Source organism: Pelophylax lessonae (assembly GCF_965119305.1).
Source record: "Pelophylax lessonae genome assembly, contig: HAP1_SCAFFOLD_151, whole genome shotgun sequence".
NCBI lineage: Eukaryota > Metazoa > Chordata > Amphibia > Anura > Ranidae > Pelophylax > Pelophylax lessonae.
In genome coordinates this window covers 93,973-116,850 of record NW_028120133.1, presented here as the reverse complement: position 1 = coordinate 116,850, position 22,878 = coordinate 93,973, and the positions used below count along the sequence as shown (strand labels likewise).

At 47.2% G+C, this 22,878-nt stretch overlaps 1 protein-coding gene across 1 annotated transcript in view; it reads right to left on the bottom strand.

The window, feature by feature from the left end:
• The window catches only part of LOC309543509 (EMILIN-1-like), an 84,177-nt gene that overhangs the window by 9,909 nt on the left and 51,390 nt on the right, over window positions 1–22,878 (bottom strand). Inside the window, exons 4-6 of the mRNA XM_082275984.1 lie at window positions 15,121–17,292; window positions 11,649–11,774; window positions 7,724–7,741 (exon numbers count right to left, since the gene is read on the bottom strand). Coding sequence (XP_082132110.1) covers window positions 7,724–7,741; window positions 11,649–11,774; window positions 15,121–17,292 — 2,316 coding nt within the window. The remainder of the gene's footprint in view (window positions 1–7,723; window positions 7,742–11,648; window positions 11,775–15,120; window positions 17,293–22,878) is intronic.

Here is a 22,878-nt window from a genome sequence, read left to right as displayed (position 1 = left end):
TCTGGAGCTCTGAGCATGCGCAATGGTAACCTGCTCAGCTGTTCCATGACGTATGTGCACCGGAAGGGAATTTTCACGAGGTAGGGTTTTTTAATGTTACTCCGGATTCAGCGAGACCAGGCAGCGACACGGCTCCAGCGCGGGCACAACAGCCCCTGCACCTCTGAACGTCCCCTGGGTAATGGGAATACCTGAAAAGCCGATATTAACATACTACTATGTGAGTCTCACTCTTTATTCTTTAACTAAACCACTTAACAGTCTACACTCAGAGGCGCCTCTATTTCTGTTTTTTTTTTTAACCCTACTCTAACTTTACCCTAACTCTTGCCCTTCTCCAACTCTACTCTAACCCTACACTACCCCTTTTAACTACTAAACCTAGTCCTACTCTAATTTAACTCTAACTCTGAATTCTATCCTTGCTGACACCTTAACACAATCTACCCTAGCTCCTAGCCTTACCCTATTCTAACTCCAACCCTACTCTAACTTTACCCCAACTCCTGTCCCTTTTCAATTTCTACTCCAGCCCTTCACAACCAATTCTGAACTAGATCCTAAATACTAAACCTAACTCTGAATGGTAACCCTACTGATACCTTAACCCAACTCTACCCTAGCTCCATTACTTACCCTATTCTAGCCCTAAACCTACTTTAACTCTATTCTAAACTTACTCAAACTCTTCCCTAACTCTTCCCTAATCATATTCTAGCCCTTCCCTAACCATAATCGTACCTCAGACGTTACACTAATCCCACATTAGGTCTAGTTTATCCTTCGTCCTACCCTAATCATTGACACTACACTCACTCTCCTCTATAACCCTGCAGGAACCCCAGACTAATCCAACACTTTAGCAAAGTAATCCTAAACCTACTTTAGCTCTACTCTAAACTTACTCAAACTCTTCCCTAATCATATTCTAGCCCTTCCCTAACCATAATCTTACCTCAGATGTTACACTAATCCCACATTAGGTCTAGTTTATCCTTAGTCCTACCCTAATCCTTGACACAACACTCACTCTACCCTATAACCCTGCAGGAACCCCTGTAATGTTCTGGTACCATTGGGTACCCTAATTACTCTTTCATAAGTGTATGCGCCCCACCATTCTCTTTTGGTAAGGTGCGCATACACCTTTAAGACTGATGCTGTCATCACTGAGCGCCGGACTGGATGGCTATTTAGATCGCCGGCTCTCACTCACATGTGTTCGTTCAAACTGCTTTGTGCCTTGATGCTAACCTGTCTTGAAGCTCTCATACCTCGCTGTCGGAACCACGCTGCGCTGATCCCTGTATCCCGCTACCGGATCATCCGCTCTTGCCGAACCTCTCCTCTGCTACATTGCTATTAGTGATAAGTACCCCACAGGGGAAACCTCTATAACCTTTATACTAAAGCTTACACTATCTAGCTCTGCATACTAAGGACTATTACTACATCTGCATTATCTAAGATTGCTAGCTCTTGAGCCTACTACCACCTGTTCTTGCACTGGGTTGATCTCTCTTGTATGTCCGCCTGCTACTCTGTCATCTGCTACCATACATGATTGCTAAACCTATCAGCATTCCATCTGCTACTATCTTACTTTCAAGAACATTTCCTTTCAAGTGTCTGTCATCTACCATCTCTACCCAACCTGTCTCTTCAGCCTATCATCACTGTGTTACTATATACATAAGTCACTCTAGGAAACATCTTATTGAGTGTGTGTATTTACTTGCTGAATTCAGATCATCCACACATGATGAGTCATTGAGAGTTGGGAAAGGTGTCTCAGCGTTTCTCTACATGACTACTGAAGTGGAATATTTCTGCAGCTGAAAATCCACATCATACATAAAACGCAGGAGCGTTACAGATTGAACGAACCACAAATGGATTCAGCAGAAATAACCACTCAGGTGACACAATTAAAACAGCAAGTACCTGCGTTAATACACGCACTTGCTGAATTAAAAGAAGACAATCAGGCTCTGTCGCAGCAGGTAATTAGACTGACACAACTTACCACTGCTCAGTCCCCTGAACCCAAAATAAATCCTCCTTTGGTATTTACAGGCGATCGCAAAAAATTTCGCGAATTTAAAAACGCATGTGAGTTACTTTTCTTGCTAAAACCCCGTACCTACCTTACTGATCACATTAAGGTTTGTACTATTATTTCTTACCTAACAGGCGATCCTCGGGCCTGGGCAGACTCTCTTTTTGAGAAAAGCGACCAGCTTCTCAACTCCTATGCCTTGTTCCTAGCAGAACTCACTAGCCTATATGATGATCCCAATAGGCAGAGTACTGCCGATCTTCAATTAAGATCCTTGAAACAAGGTGGGAGACCTGTAGAAGACTTTGTCGCAGAATTCAAGAGATGGACCCTTGATTCAGAATGGAATGATGCATCTCTGAAATCCCAATTTAGGCTTGGCCTATCAGAGGCCGTTAAAGATGAGCTCGCCCGAGCGGATCTGCCAAAAACCCTGGATGCATTGATACAACTCAGTATCACCATAGATAGAAGACTACGAGAAAGAAAGGCTGAGAAAATGGGAATGCCATTATCCAGTTCTTCTCGGATTTCGGCCGTTGACCCCGTTCCTATGGAGGTAGGAACCATACGCCCACCTCTATCAACTATGGAAAGAGCCAGAAGACGATCTGGTAATCTCTGCTTGTACTGTGCATCCCCGGATCACAAGATAAACGTCTGTCCCCTAGTCTACAAAAAGAAGGGTGAGTGTTCACATGTCCTCCTAGGGGGATTGACAACTTCATTCACTAACCCCTACATTTCTGTTTGCTTAACATTACAGTGGGACCAGAACAGGATTACTACTAAGGCCATGATTGACACAGGATCTTGTGGAAATTATATTGACATACGTTTTGCTGCTTTAAATAAAGTTCCTATTATTTCTAAACCTAAACCTGTCTCAGTGAGTCTTATTAACGGTGTTCCTTTATCCTCTGGTCCGATCACTGATCAGACACAGGCACTCCTAGTCACTACTAACGGGTCTCATATGGAGACCACTACCTTCGATCTAATAACTTCACCCCACTTTCCTATTGTTTTGGGACTTCCCTGGTTACACACACATCAACCAACCATAGATTGGAAGGAACGGACCCTGACCTTCCTCTCTTGCTATTGCGAGGGTACGTGTAACCTCCCGTCTTTCGGGAAGATCCTGTCTGTGGTGACAGATGAGATTGCACCACTATGTTATCAGGATCTCTCTGAGGTTTTTCTTGAGAAAAATGCTCAAGCACTACCTCCCCATTGAGACTATGATTGTAGCATTGATCTACTCCCAAATAGCACATTGCCGTTCGGTCATGTTTATCCTCTTTCACAGGATGAACTTTCCCACCTCAAAGACTATTTGGATGAGAATTTGGAAAAAGGTTTTATTAGACCTTCCACTTCTTCCACAGCAGCAGGACTCAAGTCTCAGGCCTATCATCGACTATAGGCAATTGAATGCTATTACAATAAAAGATCGCTATCCTCTACCGCTTATCCCTGAGCTCATTGAGCAGGTGCGTGGAGCTACCTATTTTTCAAAATTGGACCTGAAAGGAGCATACAATCTCATTCGAATCCGTGATGGACACGAGTGGAAGACTGCATTCAGAACCAGATACGGATTGTTCGAATATCTTGTAATGCCATTCGGGCTATGCAACGCCCCTGCAGTTTTCCAACGATTTATAAACAATATTTTCAGAGACTTACTAGATGTCTGTGTTGTGGTATATCTGGACGATATACTTATATATTCACGGACCCTGTCTGAACACATAAGACATGTAAGACTTGTATTATCGAGATTGCTTGCACACAACCTTTATGTGAAACTGAAAAAATGCTTGTTTCATAAAGAAGAGGTACTGTTTCTAGGCTACATCACATCCAAAAAGGAATCGAGATGGACATGAGTAAGATATCCTGCATTCAGGATTGGCCAACACCAACTACACGCAAGGCGCTACAGCGATTCCTTGGATTTTCGAATTTCTACAGGAAGTTCATTAGAAACTTCTCTGCCATTGTGAGACCCCTCACACAGCTCACTAGCATTAAAAAACATTCAAATGGTCAGATGAAGCAAATAAAGCTTTTCACCTATTAAAGACAAGGTTTACTTCTGCTCCCATACTACGCCATCCAGACCCATCCCTCCAATACATTCTGGAAGTAGATGCGTCAAACATGGCAGTAGGAGCAATACTCTCCCAACGACCAACTCACACTTCACCACTTCATCCAGTCGCCTTTTTTTCTAAATCCCTAAGCAGTCCCGAGATAAATTACCCCGTGGGTGAAAAGGAACTGCTTGCTATAAAATTGGCTCTGGAGAATTGGCAACATCTACTCGAAGGCACCCAATTACCAATACTTATATACACGGACCATAAAAATCTCCAATATCTTCAGACTAACAAATCTCTCTCTCACCGACAGGTACGATGGTCACTATTCTTTCTAAGGTTTAACTTCCTAGTGACCTACACACCTGCAGATAAGAACAAAAAGGCGGATGCACTATCACGACTAACTGAAGAAAACTACTTTGAAATCCCTTCCGTTCCTATAATACCTCACAAACGCATTATTGGAGTTGTCCGTTCCTTGAAGGAAGAGGTTCTGCATGGTATAAGTTTGGATTCACCCCCACCACAACTAAATACTGATGCAGAAGGCTTCCTCTACTACAACGACAAACTTTACATACCACCTACCATACGCACCAAGATCTTGGAATTATCGCATGATGTGCCTATGGCAGGACATATGGGTATGACAAAGACTCTTAATCTGATTACCAGGCAATTCTGGTGGCCTGACATGAAAACATCTATACAAAAATTCGTCTCTTCATGCAATGTCTGTGCCAGGTCCAAAATTGACACTACGAGACCATCCGGTCTACTATGCAGTCTACCAATACCCCAAACTCCATGGGATGTTGTGTCCTTGGACTTTATAGTGGAATTGCCTCCTTCCAAAGGATTTAATACCATCTTAGTGTCAGTGGACCATCTGACAAAAATGGCACATTTCATTGCTATTCGCAGACTACCTTCGTCCAAACAAACGGCAGAACTCCTGATGAAACATGTCTTTAAGTTACATGGTATCCCAAAAACTCTTCTGTCTGACCGTGGATCACAATTTATTTCCAAGTTCTGGCAAGAACTATGTCACATACTACGGATCGAGCGGAAGCTCACTTCTCCTTACCATCCGCAGACCAACGGACAGACTGAAAGAGTCAACCAATGCATCGAGCAATATTTACGTTGTTACACTTCTTACCAACAGGATGATTGGTTGGATCTTCTCCCTCTGGCAGAATTTGCCTACAACAACGCAACCCACAGTACAACCAAGCAGAGTCCGTTCTACTTGAACTATGGGTTTCATCCCTCTATTCTTCCACCACGCATCCTTCCTTCAAATAACCCAGTAGCTTCAGACTATCTTACCCAAATAAAGGACTCTCTGGGTTTGCTTAATACTACCATTTCACACGCTCATAGTCAACAAAAGAAGTACTATGATCTTCGCAGAAGACCTTCTCCTCAGTATGCTATCGGGGACCTCGTTTGGCTCTCAACAAAAAATTTAAGACTGTAAATCCCTAGCAAAAAGCTTGGACCTCTGTTCTTGGGACCTTTCCCAATCAAGAAACTTATTGGAAAAGCTGCAGTACAGCTTACATTGCCAATAGACCTCAAAATACATCCCATTTTCCATGTGTCGCTACTGAAGCCCCATGTTCCTGACCAAGGAATAAGGCCTACTATTCCACCTCCTCCTCCTGTACAAGTTGAAGGTGGAGAAGAATACGAGATAAAAGAGATTCTGGATTCTCGTATCCACAGAGGAAGACTTCAGTACTTGGTTAAATGGAAGAACTATGGGCCCCAAGACGACACCTGGCTAAACACCTCTGACATACATGCCTCTAGATTAATCCGCAATTTTCATGCGAAGTACCCAGACAAACCAGCTCCAGAGGCCTTCAGGAGCCGGCCTTAAGGGGGGGGTACTGTAATGTTCTGGTACCTTTGGGTGCCCTAATTACTCTTTCATAAGTGTATGCGCCCCACCATTCTCTTTTGGTAAGGTGCGCATACACCTTTAAGACTGATGCTGTCATCACTGAGCGCCGGACTGGATGGCTATTTAGATCGCCGGCTCTCACTCACATGTGTTCGTTCAAACTGCTTTGTGCCTTGATGCTAACCTGTCTTGAAGCTCACATGCTTGCAAGCATACCTCGCTGTCGGAACCACGCTGCGCTGATCCCTGTATCCCGCTACCGGATCATCCGCTCTTGCCGAACCTCTCCTCTGCTACATTGCTATTAGTGATAAGTACCCCACAGGGGAAACCTCTATAACCTTTATACTAAAGCTTACACTATCTAGCTCTGCATACTAAGGACTATTACTACATCTGCATTATCTAAGATTGCTAGCTCTTGAGCCTACTACCACCTGTTCTTGCACTGGGTTGATCTCTCTTGTATGTCCACCTGCTACTCTGTCATCTACTACCATACATGATTGCTAAACCTATCTGCATCCCATCTGCTACTATCTTACTTTCAAGAACATTTCCTTTCAAGTGTCTGTCATCTACCATCTCTACCCAACCTGTCTCTTCAGCCTATCATCACTGTGTTACTATATACATAAGTCACTCTAGGAAACATCTTATTCAGTGTGTGTATTTACTTGCTGAATTGAGATCATCCACACATGATGAGTCATTGAGAGTTGGGAATGGTGTCTCAGCGTTTCTCTACATGACTACTGAAGTGGAATATTTCTGCAGCTGAAAATCCACATCATACGTAAAACGCAGGAGCGTTACAACCCCAGACTAATCCAACACTTTAGCCAGTAATCCTAAACCTACTTCAGCTCTACTCTAAACTTCCTCAAACTCTTCCCTAACTCTTTGCTAACATCTTACTCTATTCTAGCCCTTCCCTAACACTAAGCTTACATTAGGTCTAGTTTAACCTTTGTCTTACCCTAATCATTGACACTACACTCACTCTACCCTATAACCCTGCAGGAACCCTAGACGAATCCAACTATTTAGCCAGTAATTCTAACCTTTGTCCTTCTGGTGTCACCTGGGAGAAGTGTAGAGATAGCGGGTGATCAGCAGCTTTTCTCTATATAATGACCCCCGGCTGCAATTCTCATTAATATAAAGAGAATTCAGAGATTATTTCACTTAGATGTTCTCCAGGTTCCCGATCTTTACATGACAATGAGTTTTATCAGATGAAATGAGCAGCTGAGCTTCAAGGACCCCCTGAATTCAGAGCCCCGCACCTTCCAGGGTGACGTAAATATCTCCGATAATATACAATAGAGATACGTGGAATGACAGGTCCTCATCACCCCCATCAATGGGGACCATCACCTACCTAACCAACCAACCTAACTGGGGACCACCAACCTGAAAGTCCAACCCCCCTCATCATAAGGACCTAAGATAGAAGATCAGTGATACAAGACGGACTTCTCTGCTTGTCTGATCTATGGATGTTTATTGCACCTCTCCAGGGACCGGCCCATACACAGACCATAGAGACACTCATACAAGGCCAGAACAATCTGCGGAGTTCTCCCTCTGAATCTCTGGCTGATCACAGAGTAAAATCTGATGGGAATGTCTCACCTTGTTCCCCGCGCAGACCTAAAACAAGAAAACAGGAAATCAAATTACACCTCTGAGAGGGAGGTTATAACATCATCGATATATCTCATACAGATTCACCATCCCCCATATTATATCTCATACATACTACCCATCCCCCATATTATATATCATACAGACTACCCATCCCCCATATTATATCTCATACATACTACCCATCCCCCATATTATATCTCATACATACTACCCATCCCCCATATTATATCTCATACAGACTCACCATCCCCCATATTATATCTCATACAGTCTCACCATCCCCCATATTATATCTCATACAGACTCACCATCCCCCATATTATATCTCATACAGACTCACCATCCCCCATATTATATCTCATACAGACTCACCATCCCCCATATTATATCTCATACAGTCTCAGCAACATATAATGATAGTTCCATATCACACAGATCTCCTATATACCATATACTATACATCACACTGTTCTCCTATATACCATATACAGTATATCACACATATCTCCTATATACTATATACAGTATATCACATAGACCTCCTATATACCATATACTATATATCACACAGACCTCCTATATACTATTTATCAGAAAGGAAATAATGACTCCCCCCCCCTCCCCCGTCATGTTCGCTGGGCAGTACGGTCCCTGACCATGATGACCCATTCAGGAGAATATGTGCACAAGGTCGTGGGGTGCTGGTGAGGACTTCTGAGGGTTAAATGGGGCACTGTGTGGTGTCAGTGTGGGGTCCTGTGCATGCCTACAATCATGCAGCCTCTGCTCCTCTAGATGGCGCTCTGCACCTCACAGTACAGACATGAAACAGGGAGTTCTGCCTGAACATTGTCTTCCTGGGTTCAGGCCTGAACATTGTCTTCCTGGGTTCAGGCCTGAACATTGTCTTCCTGGGTTCAGGCCTGAACATTGTCTTCCTGGGTTCAGGCATGAACATTGTCTTCCTGGGTCAAGGCCTGAACATTGTCTTCCTGGGTTCAGGCCTGAACATTGTCTTCCTGGGTTCAGGCCTGAACATTGTCTTCCTGGGTTCAGGCCTGAACATTGTCTTCCTGGGTTCAGGCCTGAACATTGTCTTCCGGGGCTCAGGCCTCAACATTGTCTTCCTGGGTTCAGGCCTCAACATTGTCTGCCTGGGTTCAGGCCTGAACAATGTCTTCCTGGGATTAGGCCTGAACATTGTCCTCCTGGGTTCAGGCCTGAACATTGTCTGCCTGGGTTCAGGCCTGAACATTGTCTGCCTGGGTTCAGGCCTCAACATTGTCTGCCTGGGTTCAGGCCTGAACATTGTCTGCCTGGGTTCAGGCCTGAACATTGTCTTCCTGGGTTCAGGCCTGAACATTGTCTGCCTGGGTTCAGGCCTGAACATTGTCTGCCTGGGTTCAGGCCTGAACATTGTCTTCCTGGGTTCAGGCCTGAACATTGTCTGCCTGGGTTCAGGCCTCAACATTGTCTTCCTGGGTTCAGGCCTCAACATTGTCTTCCTGGGTTAAGGCCTCAACATTGTCTTCCTGGGTTCAGGCCTGAACATTGTCTTCCTGGGTTCATGCCTGAACATTGTCCTCCAGGGTTCATGCCTGAACATTGTCCTCCTGGGTTCAGGCCTGAACATTGTCCTCCTGGGTTCAGGCCTGAACATTGTCTTCCTGGGTTCAGGCCTGAACATTGTCTTCCTGGGTTCAGGCCTGAACATTGTCTTCCTGGGTTCAGGCCTGAACATTGTCTTCCTGGGTTCAGGCCTGAACATTGTCTTCCTGAGTTCTGGCCTGAACATTGTCTTCCTGGGTTCAGGCCTGAACATTGTCTTCCTGGGTTCAGGCCTGAACATTGTCTTCCTGGGTTCAGGCCTGAACATTGTCTTCCTGGGTTCAGGCCTGAACATTGTCTTCCTGGGTTCAGGCCTGAACATTGTCTTCCTGGGTTCAGGCCTGATCATTGTCTTCCTGGGTTCAGGCCTGAACATTGTCTTCCTGGGTTCAGGCCTGAACATTGTCTTCCTGGGTTCAGGCCTGAACATTGTCTTCCTGAGTTCAGGCCTGAACATTTTCTTCCTGGGTTCAGGCCTGAACATTGTCCTCCTGGGTTCAGGCCTGAACATTGTCTTCCTGAGTTCAGGCCTGAACATTGTCTTCCTGGGTTCAGGCCTGAACATTGTCTTCCTGGGTTCAGGCCTGAACATTGTCTTCCTGAGTTCAGGCCTGAACATTGTCCTCCTGGGTTCAGGCCTGAACATTGTCTTCCTGGGTTCAGGCATGAACATTGTCTTCCTGGGTTCAGGCATGAACATTGTCTTCCTGGGTTCAGGCCTGAACATTGTCTTCCTGGGTTCAGGCCTGAACATTGTCTTCCTGGCTTCAGGCCTGAACATTGTCCTCCTGGGTTCAGGCCTGAACATTGTCTTCCTGGGTTCAGGCATGAACATTGTCTTCCTGGGTTCAGGCATGAACATTGTCTTCCTGGCTTCAGGCCTGAACATTGTCCTCCTGGGTCCAGGCCTGAACATTGTCTTCCTGGGTTGAGGCCTGAACATTGTCTTCCTGGGTTCAGGCCTGAACATTGTCTTCCTGGGTTCAGGCCTGAACATTGTCTTCCTGGGTCCAGGCCTGAACATTGTCTTCCTGGGTTCAGGCCTGAACATTGTCCTCCGGGGTTCAGGCCTGAACATTGTCTTCCTGGGTCCAGGCCTGAACATTGTCTTCCTGGGTCCAGGCCTGAACATTGTCTTCCTGGGTTCAGGCCTGAACATTGTCTTCCTGGGTTCAGGCCTGAACATTGTCTTCCTGGGTTCAGGCCTGAACATTGTCTTCCTGGGTCCAGGCCTGAACATTGTCTTCCTGGGTTCAGGCCTGAACATTGTCCTCCTGGGTTCAGGCCTGAACATTGTCTTCCTGGGCTCAGGCCTGAACATTGTCTTCCTGGGTTCAGGCCTGAACATTGTCTTCCTGGGTTCAGGCCTGATCATTGTCTTCCTGGGTTCAGGCCTGAACATTGTCTTCCTGGGTTCAGGCCTGAACATTGTCTTCCTGGGTTCAGGCATGAACATTGTCTTCCTGGCTTCAGGCCTGAACATTGTCTTCCTGGGTTCAGGCCTGAACATTGTCTTCCTGGGTTCAGGCCTGAACATTGTCCTCCTGGGTTCAGGCCTGAACATTGTCTTCCTGGGTTCAGGCCTGATCATTGTCTTCCTGGGTTCAGGCCTGAACATTGTCTTCCTGGGTTCAGGCCTGAACATTGTCTTCCTGGGTTCAGGCATGAACATTGTCTTCCTGGCTTCAGGCCTGAACATTGTCTTCCTGGCTTCAGGCCTGAACATTGTCTTCCTGGGTTCAGGCCTGAACATTGTCCTCCTGGGTTCAGGCCTGAACATTGTCCTCCTGGGTTGAGGCCTGATCATTGTCTTCCTGGGTTCAGGCCGCGGTCTACATTTCCTGTCATTGCTCCTCCAGGGCTGGCAGAGCTTTACTGCCTAAACCACGCCTCCAAAATGGGGAAATTATCAGGAAGAGCAGCGTCAGGTATCTCCATAGTCTGTGTCCTAGAGCTGGCCGAGGGTTTTCAGGTCAGGAGAAGCAGAATGGAGCTCAGGGGATTCGGTCTTTAGAGATGGAAGAACAGACACCCAAACCCTAACCCTAAAATCCAACCCATGCCTGGGCCGGTGATAACAGGACAGATCCAAACATAGGACACTGAGGATATTATTTATGTGTGTATCCAGTTAAATGTGCTACAAACTTACAAAGTTATTGTACTTCGTCCTATTAAAAGAGATACTGGAGCTACAACTTTAAGAGGCACTATGGAACCTCATGGTACCATGAAAGTCCTAAGTGCCTCTTAAAGTTGTACCTCCAGTATCTATGTGTGTATCCAGAAGAACTGATCTCACCTGGTGGCCCTATAGGCCCTTGTTTTCCAACTGCCCCATCTTTTCCCGGAGGTCCAAGGGGTCCTTGTGGCCCAGGGGGCCCAGTCTTCCCAATTGGGCCAGGAGGACCTGGCAGGCCTGGAGGTCCTATGATAATGAGAAGGTAGGAAGAGGTAAGATGTGAGGTATGTATTAAAATTTCAAAAATTCCTCACTACAGAATTAATTTCAGTGCATAATGTGATAAAGGGTCAGGTCACCCATAAAAATAGATGGTCTGAGTTAACTGTTGGCTTCTTCTATCCCCTCGTTACAATAGTGGTGAGATCCCCTCCACCATAGTTCCTACCCACCTTTTTCCAACCAACCTTGGAATTAAAAAACCCATAACTAATCCAGCAGGGATGGTGGGAGCCCCTTGTAGTGGCTGCCTTTCAGACCTGTAAACCAGAGAGCAGAGATCTCACCAAACGCTAAACTCAACAGCAGTTGCGGGTGGGTGGTGCAGCCGGGTAGAGTAACCTTAACCCCATAGATATTTCCTAATTCTCTAACTTTCTGTCTGAGTGTTGTTATGGATTATCACTATTTCTGTCAAATCTACTGTAGGCAGGGCTTTTTTTCTCAGACAATAGGTGCAGGAACTCTCCTCTTTCCGAGGTACTCCTTTTCTCTGGCCCTACAAACCTCCAAGCACCATTCCTTGGTCCCACCCCCTACAAACCTCCGAGCACCATTCCTTGGTTCCACCCCTACCCATCTCCGAGCACCATTCCTTGGTTCCACCCCCTACCCATATCAGAGCACCATTCCTTGGTTCCACCCCCTACCCATCTCCGAGCACCATTCCTTGGTTCCACCCCCTACCCATCTCAGAGCACCATTCCTTGGTTCCACCCCCTACCCATCTCCGAGCACCATTCCTTGGTTCCACCCCTACCCATCTCCGAGCACCATTCCTTGGTTCCACCCCCTACCCATCTCCGAGCACCATTCCTTGGTTCCACCCCCCTACCCATCTCCGAGCACCATTCCTTGGTCCCACCCTCTACCATCTCCGAGCACCATTCCTTGGTTCCGCCCCCTACCCATCTCCGAGCACCATTCCTTGGTCCCACCCTCTACCATCTCCGAGCACCATTCCTTGGTTCCGCCCCCTACCCATCTCCGAGCACCATTCCTTGGTCCCACCCCCTACCATCTCCGAGCACCATTCCTTGGTTCCACCCCCTACCCATCTCCGAGCACCATTCCTTGGTCATACCCCCTACCATCTCCGAGCACCATTCCTTGGTTTCACCCCCTACCCATCTTCGAGCACCATTCCTTGGTTCCACCCCCTACCCATCTCCGAGCACCATTCCTTGATCCCACCCTCTACCATCTCCGAGCACCATTCCTTGGTTCCGCCCCCTACCCATCTCCGAGCACCATTCCTTGGTCCCACCCCCTACCATCTCCGAGCACCATTCCTTGGTTCCACCCCCTACCCATCTCCGAGCACCATTCCTTGGTCATACCCCCTACCATCTCCGAGCACCATTCCTTGGTTCCACCCCCTACCCATCTCCGAGCACCATTCCTTGGTTCCACCCCCTACCCATCTCCGAGCACCATTCCTTGGTTCCACCCCCTACCCATCTCCGATCACCATTCCTTGGTCCCACCCCCTACCCATCTCCGAGCACCATTCCTTGGTTCCACCCCCTACCCATCTCCGAGCACCATTTCTTGGTTCCACCCCCTACCCATCTCCGAGCACCATTCCTTGGTTCCACCCCCCTACCCATCTCCGAGCACCATTCCTTGGTTCCACCCCCTACCCATCTCCGAGCACCATTCCTTGGTTCCACCCCCTACCCATCTCCGAGCACCATTCCTTGGTCCCACCCCCTACCCATCTCCGAGCACCATTCCTTGGTTCCACCCCCTACCCATCTCCGAGCACCATTCCTTGGTCCCACCCCCTACCCATCTCCAAGCACCATTCCTTGGTTCCACCCCCTACCCATCTCCAGCACCATTCCTTGGTTCCACCCCCTACCCATCTCCAGCACCATTCCTTGGTTCCACCCCCTACCCATCTCAGAGCACCATTCCTTGGTTCCGCCCCCTACCCATCTCCGAGCACCATTCCTTGGTCCCACCCCCTACCCATCTCTGAGCACCATTCCTTGGTTCCACCCCCTACCCATCTCCGAGCACCATTCCTTGGTTCCACCCCCTACCCATCTCCAAGCACCATTCCTTGGTTCCACCCCCTACCCATCTCCAGCACCATTCCTTGGTTCCACCCCCTACCCATCTCAGAGCACCATTCCTTGGTTCCACCCCCTACCCATATCAGAGCACCATTCCTTGGTTCCACCCCTACCCATCTCCGAGCACCGTTCCTTGGTTCCACCCCCTACCCATCTCAGAGCACCATTCCTTGGTTCCACCCCCTACCCACCTCCGAGCACCATTCCTTGGTCCCACCCCCTACCCATCTCCGAGCACCATTCCTTGGTTCCACCCCCTACCCATCTCCAGCACCATTCCATGGTTCCACCCCCTACCCATATCAGAGCACCGTTCCTTGGTTTCACCCCTACCCATCTCCGAGCACCGTTCCTTGGTTCCACCCCCTACCCATCTCAGAGCACCATTCCTTGGTTCCACCCCCTACCCATCTCAGAGCACCATTCCTTGGTTCCACCCCCTACCCATATCCGAGCACCATTCCTTGGTTCCACCCCCTACCCATCTCCAAGCACCATTCCTTGGTTCCACCCCCTACCCATCTCAGAGCACCATTCCTTGGTTCCACCCCCTACCCATATCAGAGCACCATTCCTTGGTTCCACCCCCTACCCATATCAGAGCACCATTCCTTGGTTCCACCCCCTACCACCATTCCTCGATTCCATCCCCTACCCACCATCCAATACTGCCCTTTTAGACAATACAGAACCAAATATAATTTTGTGGTGCTAAGTAATTTTGTATATAATTTGGGAGTGATAACAAGAAACGTAGTAAAATACATCCCCTGCAGCAGGAAACAATAGATCCTCCTAACAATGGACCACAAACCCCCCCCCCCCGGAACAATAGACTCCAGCAGCAACAACTGATCTCCCTACAGCTAGCATCAATCGACCCCTCCCTCAACAGTAGATCTCTCCCGGCAAAAACTGACCCCCCAGCAACATAGAACCCATCCCCAGCAACAACAGATCACCCACGAGCAACAATAGACTCCCTTGCTAAAATATATCCCCTCCAGTTAGAGTAGATTCCCCTCTCAGCAAGCATCAATAGACCCTGCAGCACACCCCAGCACCCCTTACTATTACATACAGTCAGTTCTGGAGGTGCCGGAACTGCGTTCCCCCGCGTTCCCGCTGAAAAAAAGGCAAGCTAGGAACAAGAATGTACTAAGTTTTTCCTGAATCTGGATGCACTTCCACCTTACTCCCTAATACCCCACACTGGGTAATCCTTGACTTACCTATGAAGTCCTGAAGAGTGAAGTTCTGCCACTCAGAAGACAGAATAATCATGGAGGAGTTGAGGCTGTTGATTCTCCGGTTGATTCCATTGAGTTGGCTGTTATGGAGTTTATCGAACCAGGAACTGTGGGTGCGGAGGGTGCTGTTCACCTCCTGCACACAGTTCCACAGTCCTGACACATGTTTGTTCAGATTCTCCTTAATCTTGTGGAGGCTCCCAGAGACGGAATCCAGCTTCACGCAGATGTTCTCCAGCTTGGAAACTCTCTCCTCCAAGCCACTGGAAGACCTCCTGCACTCCTGGGTTTCCTCCATCACTGTGCTTCCATATCTGTGGATCTCTTTTTGGAACAAGTCGAACTTTTCGGCATTGTCCTTGATGTGTTCTGTCACCTCCTCCTGGATTTTATTGATCTCAGAAATGAGTTTGTGTTTGGTGGTGGACAGGTCATGGATGTCGGTCTGCTGACGTCCGATGCTCTCCTGAAGGTCTTTGACACTGTCATTCAGGGAAGTGAAGGTCACAATGATGTTGGACACTTCTCCTTGTAGGTTCTTGAGTTCTCTGCTATTACTTCCGCCAAAGACTTCGAAGCCGTCAAGTCGTTTGTTGGAGCCACTTTCATCTTCGGGTTTCTTCAGAAACTGGCAGGTGTCTGTGCATTCGCCCACCTGCTCCTTTAATTTGCCCACCTCCTCCTGCAGGTTGGAGCACACCTGACCACAGCTCTTGTAGTCAAACTCAATCATCTTCCTCAGGGATTTAATGTGGTTTTCCATATCCAGTATTTTTCCATTGGTGTCATTCTGGTACTGAGCGATGTTCAGGTCGAACCCATCCAAGTCGGATATGATGGTGGATGTAAATCTATCCTGTGCATCTCTGATATCAGACAATGACTTGCGGAAAGTCTCTCCGCTGGAGTCCACCATCGTTTTCACATGGGTCATCTCACCGTCCAGGTCCATCAATGTATCCTGCATGGAACTTCCAGATATTCGGAGGTTGGTTACATCAGAGTTGACATTGTGGATCTGATCTTCGTGATCTTTTATCCTCTTGTCTAAATCTTCATATAATTTTGTCATATCTGAACCGTGACTGTTACATTGATTGCTGCAGCTTTCCATGGTGTCGACCACCTGGTTCCTCACACTGTCCAAATCTTCAACCACTTTATTAAGCTGGTCTTCATTTTTTTCCACCTGATCCCTGAGAGAGTCAATGTCGTCGGTCAGACCCGTTATCCTTTGGTCCATCAGATCTCGGAATCCGGAGCTGTTCCCGAGCTCAGTCAGGAGAAGGGTAATTTTGAAGTCATTGCCATTGATGCGATTCTTCAGTTCATCTCTCAGTTTCTTGATCTCGTCCTGGAAGAAGTTCTGCATCTCATCACGATAGTGGTAGTAATGTTCCTCCAGAGTGTGTTTTGTAACGTTCATTCTGCCTTCAATATCTGACAGACGGTTGTCCACTTTGTTGATTGCATTATTGTTATTTTCTCCTAATTCGCGGTCCAGTCGCACGGTCAGAGCAACAACAGAGCCAGATAAGGTGTCTGCTTTCTTCTCAGCCTCAGTCACTTTTCTGCGCAGATCAGCAACTTCTGAGCAGCAATCCTTGGGCACACGTGCAGTCAGCTCCACCATGCGTGTCTGGATGTTCTGAACAATGTCCCTGTTACGCTGGTCCACTGAATTGATGAATTTCTCTAGTCCTCGAATGCGATCTCTGTCCTCATTCTGCTGGTTTCGGAACCCATCCACTCCTGCCAGACAAGCAGAACAAGATTGCTGCATCCTCTTCTCTACTTCCTGTAGAATGTCCCCCTTCAGGTCTGTCAGTTTTTGGCCCACTACAATTTCTGGGCCGCCATGGTGCTTGTTGTTGGCATTGTTGAGGTTGCCCAGCTCTTGGTCGTGGTCTTTTACCTTTTTATCCAGGTTGGTTAGAAGAGTCTGAATGTCATTAAGTTTCTCGGACATGTCTGACTGACCCGGGGCGGAATCTGCCGGCTGTTTGCCATTTAAGACGTTCTGAACGGTCAGCCGAATCTCGGACTGGAACTTCTCATTCATTCCTTGTAGTGTAGACTGCAGTGTCTGGAGCTCCTTGGTCAGGCGCTGGACCTTGTCCTCCAGCTGCTTCACTTTCTCCGAGTCTGCTTGGCCTGAAAGAAGGTGAAGAAAAATCAAATGTTAGATGCCTAGGGAGGAATACTTATGGGATTGGTTACAATACATGCAATAGAAATGTCCAATATTATGAGACCTCTGCAATACCTGAGAGAAGGTTCGGGGACCCAGAGAAGGAGAAGATAGACCCAAAGAGACGCTGCAAAGGGTGAGACAGAAACAGAAAGTAATTGGTACAGAAAACTAGAAAACAGAAAGAAAATGAGAAAACAGAGAGAAACACGGAGAAGCTTCAACATGAGAGTGAACAGGACCATGGTGAGGACCTATTCAATCACAATACGGGACCAAGGCGAGGATCCACCCAACCACAATACGGGACCAATGTGAGGATCCATCTAACCACAATACAGGACCGAGGTGAGGACCCACAAAACCACTATACAAGACCTAGGTGAGGATTCACTCAACCACAATACAGGATTGAGGTGAGGACCCACAAAACCACTATACAAGACCAAGGTGAGGATCCACCCAACCACAATGCAGGACCGAGGTGAGGATTCAAACAACCACAATACAGGATTGAGGTGAGGATCCCCTACAACAAAATAGAGGGCCAAGGTTAGGAACCAATTAACCACAATATGGGACCAAGGCGAGGATCCACCCAACCACAATACAGGACCCAGGTGAGGATCCACCCAACCACAATACAGGACCGAGGTGAGGACCCACAAAACCACTATACAAGACCTAGGTGAGGATTCACTCAACCACAATACAGGATTGAGGTGAGGACCCACAAAACCACTATACAAGACCAAGGTGAGGATTCACTCAACCACAATACAGGATTGAGGTGAGGACCCACAAAACCACTATACAAGACCAAGGTGAGGATCCACCCAACCACAATGCAGGACCGAGGTGAGGATTCAAACAACCACAATACAGGATTGAGGTGAGGATCCCCTACAACAAAATAGAGGGCCAAGGTTAGGAACCAATTAACCACAATATGGGACCAAGGCGAGGATCCACCCAACCACAATACAGGACCCAGGTGAGGATCCACCCAACCACAATACAGGACCGAGGTGAGGACCCACAAAACCACTATACAAGACCTAGGTGAGGATTCACACAACCACAATACAGGAGGTGAGGATCCACCCCAACAAAATAGAGGGCCAAGGTTAGGAACCAACCAACAACAATATGGGATCAAGGTGAGGATCCATTCCATCAAAAAAGAGGGCCAAGGTGAGGATCCACCCAACCACAGCACAGGACTAGGTGAGGATCCACCCCACCAAAATAGGGGGTCGAGGTGAAGATCCAACAAACTACAATACGGGACCTAGGTGAGGACCCACCCAAACACAATACGGGACTGAGGTGAGGATCCACCCCACCAAAATAGAGGGTCAAGGTGAGGACCTACCCATCCACAAAACGGGACTAAGGTGAGGATCCACCCCACTAAAATGGAGGGATGATGTGGGGACCCACCAAATTACAATATGGGACCGAGGTGAGGACCCACCTGTTGAAATACAGAATTGTATTTTGTGAAACAACCACTGTAAATCAGTATGTAGTAGAGATATATTCTTCAACCAGTAGATGGCTGTGTTTATAAGATTTGTATTTGCATCTATGGTACTGTATACTCTATGTCTTTTCCCTTAATAAAGTTTCCTGTTTCCTGTCTGCAGTTAAGAAGCAAAGCCCAAGTGGACTGTGCACGGTCTGTTCTGCAGTGCTATATACAGATTTTTTAATACAACCCAACAACAGTACAGGATCTAGGTGAGGATCTACCCAACCAGAATACGGGATCAATGTGAGGACCCACCCCAAAACAATTCGGGACCGAGGTGAGGATCCACCCAACCACAATAAGGAACTAAGGTGAGAATTCACCCAATCACAATACAGGACTGAGGGGAGGACCCACCCAACCACAACACAGGATCAATGTGAGGACCAACCCCACCACAATATGGGACCGAGATGAGGATCCACCCAGCCACAATACAGGACCAAGGTGAGGACCCACCCAACCACAAAATGGGACCAAAGCAAGAATCCAACCCCCCCCCCCTCCAACAATACAGGGTCAAGGTGAGGACTTACCCAACCACACTACAAGACTGAGGTGAGGACCCACCCAACCAAAATACAAGATTGAGTTGAGGATTCACCATTCTACAATAGAGGATCGAAGTGATGATCCATCCAACCACAACACAGGAGTGAGGTGAAGATTCACCCAACCACAATACAGGACCGAGTTGAGGATTCACCCAACCACAATATAGGCTTGAAGTGATAACTCTTTTATAACTGACACTAACACTATATCATATAACACTAACAATGTAACTATGTAACTGCCTCATCCTTCCACCTAGCTGGACATTGTTAGAGCACTGCCCTTGCCTGGAACTGCCTTTCTATGGACAGATTGATGTTTCTGTACTGTACTTACCCCATACTTACCCCATACTTACCCCATACTTACCCCATAGTCGAAGACCACTTATCACCAGATAAAGAGGTTAGAACTCCTCCTCCTCGTCGTGTGATGAATAAGAAGCAATATGTAGGACTAGAGAAGTCATCTACTATGTATAGCCAATGCTTTCCTATGTGATAAATACAAAGCCCTAGGAGGCTAGGAACTGGTCAGGGTGGGTAAGGGAAAGGGTCATCTTTCTGGGGGTGAGAGAAAGAACCCCTCAATGCACCAGGTGACTTGAACCCCCAGGGGCCCAAGATGTTTAGTTGGACCTACAGAGCCTTATCCTTTAGCCAGTCATGTCCTGTTTAGGAGCTGGAGTGGGGGATAACATGGATACAGATTGGGGGGGGGGAGTGGAGAGGAAAGGGTCTCAGACCCGCTTTTCACATGTTGCAGACATGGAGGTCTGTGTGGGTTTTGGGGCGGTTATAGTATAGAGAAGGGGACCTCTGGAAAGCCACGCCTACAGGAGGAATCTGGATGTTTCATAGGGCGTTCTTCTGTGAGTCCAGGCCATGGGAGGAACTTAAACCTGGGGCTCACAGAAAGTGGGTTCAATACAAATAGGCATCATTCAACCTGAAAAGATCAGTGGTTGAGTCTGCAAAGGACAGCCAGAGACAGGGGGCAGGACTGAGCTGGAGGATTGAGATGGAGGATTTAGATGGAGGATTTAGATGGAGGACTGAGCTGGAGGACTGAGCTGGAGGACTGAGATGGAGGACTGAAATGGAGGACTGAGATGGAGGACTGAGATGGAGAACTGAGATCTGGCACTGAGCTGGGGGACTGAGCTGGAGGACTGAGCTGGAGGGCTGAGCTGGAGGACTGAGATGGAGGACTGAGATGGAGGACTGAGTTGGAGGACTGATGGGGGCTGAGCTCTGGCACTGAGCTGAGGGACTGAACTGGGAACTGAGCTGGGAGACCTGCATTTATTTTCATATTTTGGGTTTTAAAGTGCGGAATGGGCAGAAACAATGAATATGAACGATGAATGAGCTTCTTCCAGCTGATTAACTCCACAGATATCATTCCTACTCCTCGCACTGATCACAGTACACACAATGTAGGCACAGACCCCTGCTAGGCTTTTATTGCCCTGTCTGTGTCATTCCAGACCCATTAGGTTGGTCCAGGAGGAGTCAGCAGGTTTCTCAGCAGGTTTCTCCCCCAGGACACAAACTATAAAGGCTCGTGCAAACTATAAGAAAATCGGGCGAACATTTTCGTCCAAAGAATTTTCGTACAATTTTCGTATAGAGTGTACAGAACTTTCTACAGACGATTCTGAATTTTCTTTTCTGAAAATTCTCGAAGGGACAAACTCCAAAATGTTTCTCGTATGGGAAAAAACGAACAATTTTTGTTTAATGTGTACAGTTTTCCTACGATTTTTTTACAAGAAAAATCAGAAAAGAAGGACTGCGCATGATCAGAAACAAACTGCAAAAAAAACCTTTGTCCTACGAGAATTTTCGGACAAATTTTCGTAAGAAAATTATTTCATTGGTTCCGATTTTCTGTGAAACAATGAGGAAAAATCAGACAATCATTCGCCCAATTTCCTTTTAGTGTGTAGACCACTTAACATAAGGAGGGGAGGGATAGAACCTCTGAATTCCTGAACAAACTGCAAAAAAAAACCTTTGTCGTATGAGAATTTTCGGACAAATTTTCGTAAGAAAATTATTTCATCGGTTCCGATTTTCTGTGAAACAACGAGGAAAAATCGGACAATCGTTCCCCTGATTTCCTTTTAGTGTGTACCCCACTTAACATAAGGAGGGGAGGGATAGAACCTCTGAATTCCTGAATAAACTGCAAAAAAAACCTTTGTCGTACGAGAATTTTCGGACAAATTTTCGTAAGAAAATTATTTCATCGGTTCCGATTTTCTGTGAAACAACAAGGAAAATCGGACAATCGTTCGCTCGATTTCCTTTTAGTGTGTACCCCACTTAACATAAGGAGGGGAGGGATAGAACCTCTGAATTCCTGAACAAACTGCAAAAAAAAAAACCTTTGTCGTACGAGAATTTTTCAGACAAATTTTCGTAAGAAAATTATTTCATCGGTTCCGATTTTCTGTGAAACAATGAGGAAAATCGGACAATCGTTCCCCTGATTTCCATTTCGTGTGTACCCCACTTAACATAAGGAGGGGGGGGGAATAGAACCTCTGAATTCCTGTCCCAGTGACAACGGCTCTCCTCGGTCACACGTAGTCAGAGGAAATCTCCCCCCCATGGACCGCAACACAAATTTTTCAGAAGGATTTCATTTTTTCAAGTCTATCCAGGACCTGGTTTTATGATGGAGTTGGGTTATATTTCTGACCTGACTTCCTCTGGGGGATGGGGAGGGAAAATTGGGGGGGGGGGTTTGAGGTCTTTGTGGGGTCGGTGGAGTAATAATGTCCCTCATTCCATATGGCGACTGATTGGTAAGACATTATCATTGGGAATGTCACTGAAGGGAGAAGATCCGGAGACAACCAAGAAGAAAGTCTTTTCTTATCAGATCGTTCCCATAATCTGCGGCCTCTGATGGCGGCTCACCAGCTATGACATCATCATTACTCTCTGTGACTCTCCTGCCAAACCAAACACATCCAGTGCTGGAAGATAACAAACCGTTCTGTGTTATAAATAATCCCCAGAATGTCCTCTAAGAGTCATGCTGGAAGTGTCAGATGATGTCATGGACCCAGCAAAGGCAAGTTTCCAAAATGTCCCTACACAGTCCTACCGGAAAAATCCCATGATGTCATGGACCTGCATATGGGAGATCCCCAGAATGTCCTCATACTGGGGAAAATGAGATGATCAGGGACCCGGATATGGGAGGGGGGAAAATTAGATGATCAGGGACCCGGATATGGGAGGGGGGGAAATGAGATGATCAGAGACCCGGATATGGGAGGGGGGGGAAATTAGATGATCAGGGACCCGGATATGGGAGGGGGGGAAATTAGATGATCAGGGACATGGATATGGGAGGTTGGGCTTCAGGGCTCTGCTCCAAGTCTTGTTTTTCAGGTCGGTTGGTCTGGTGATGTGATGATTGCTGGGTGTATGGACTCCTCTGA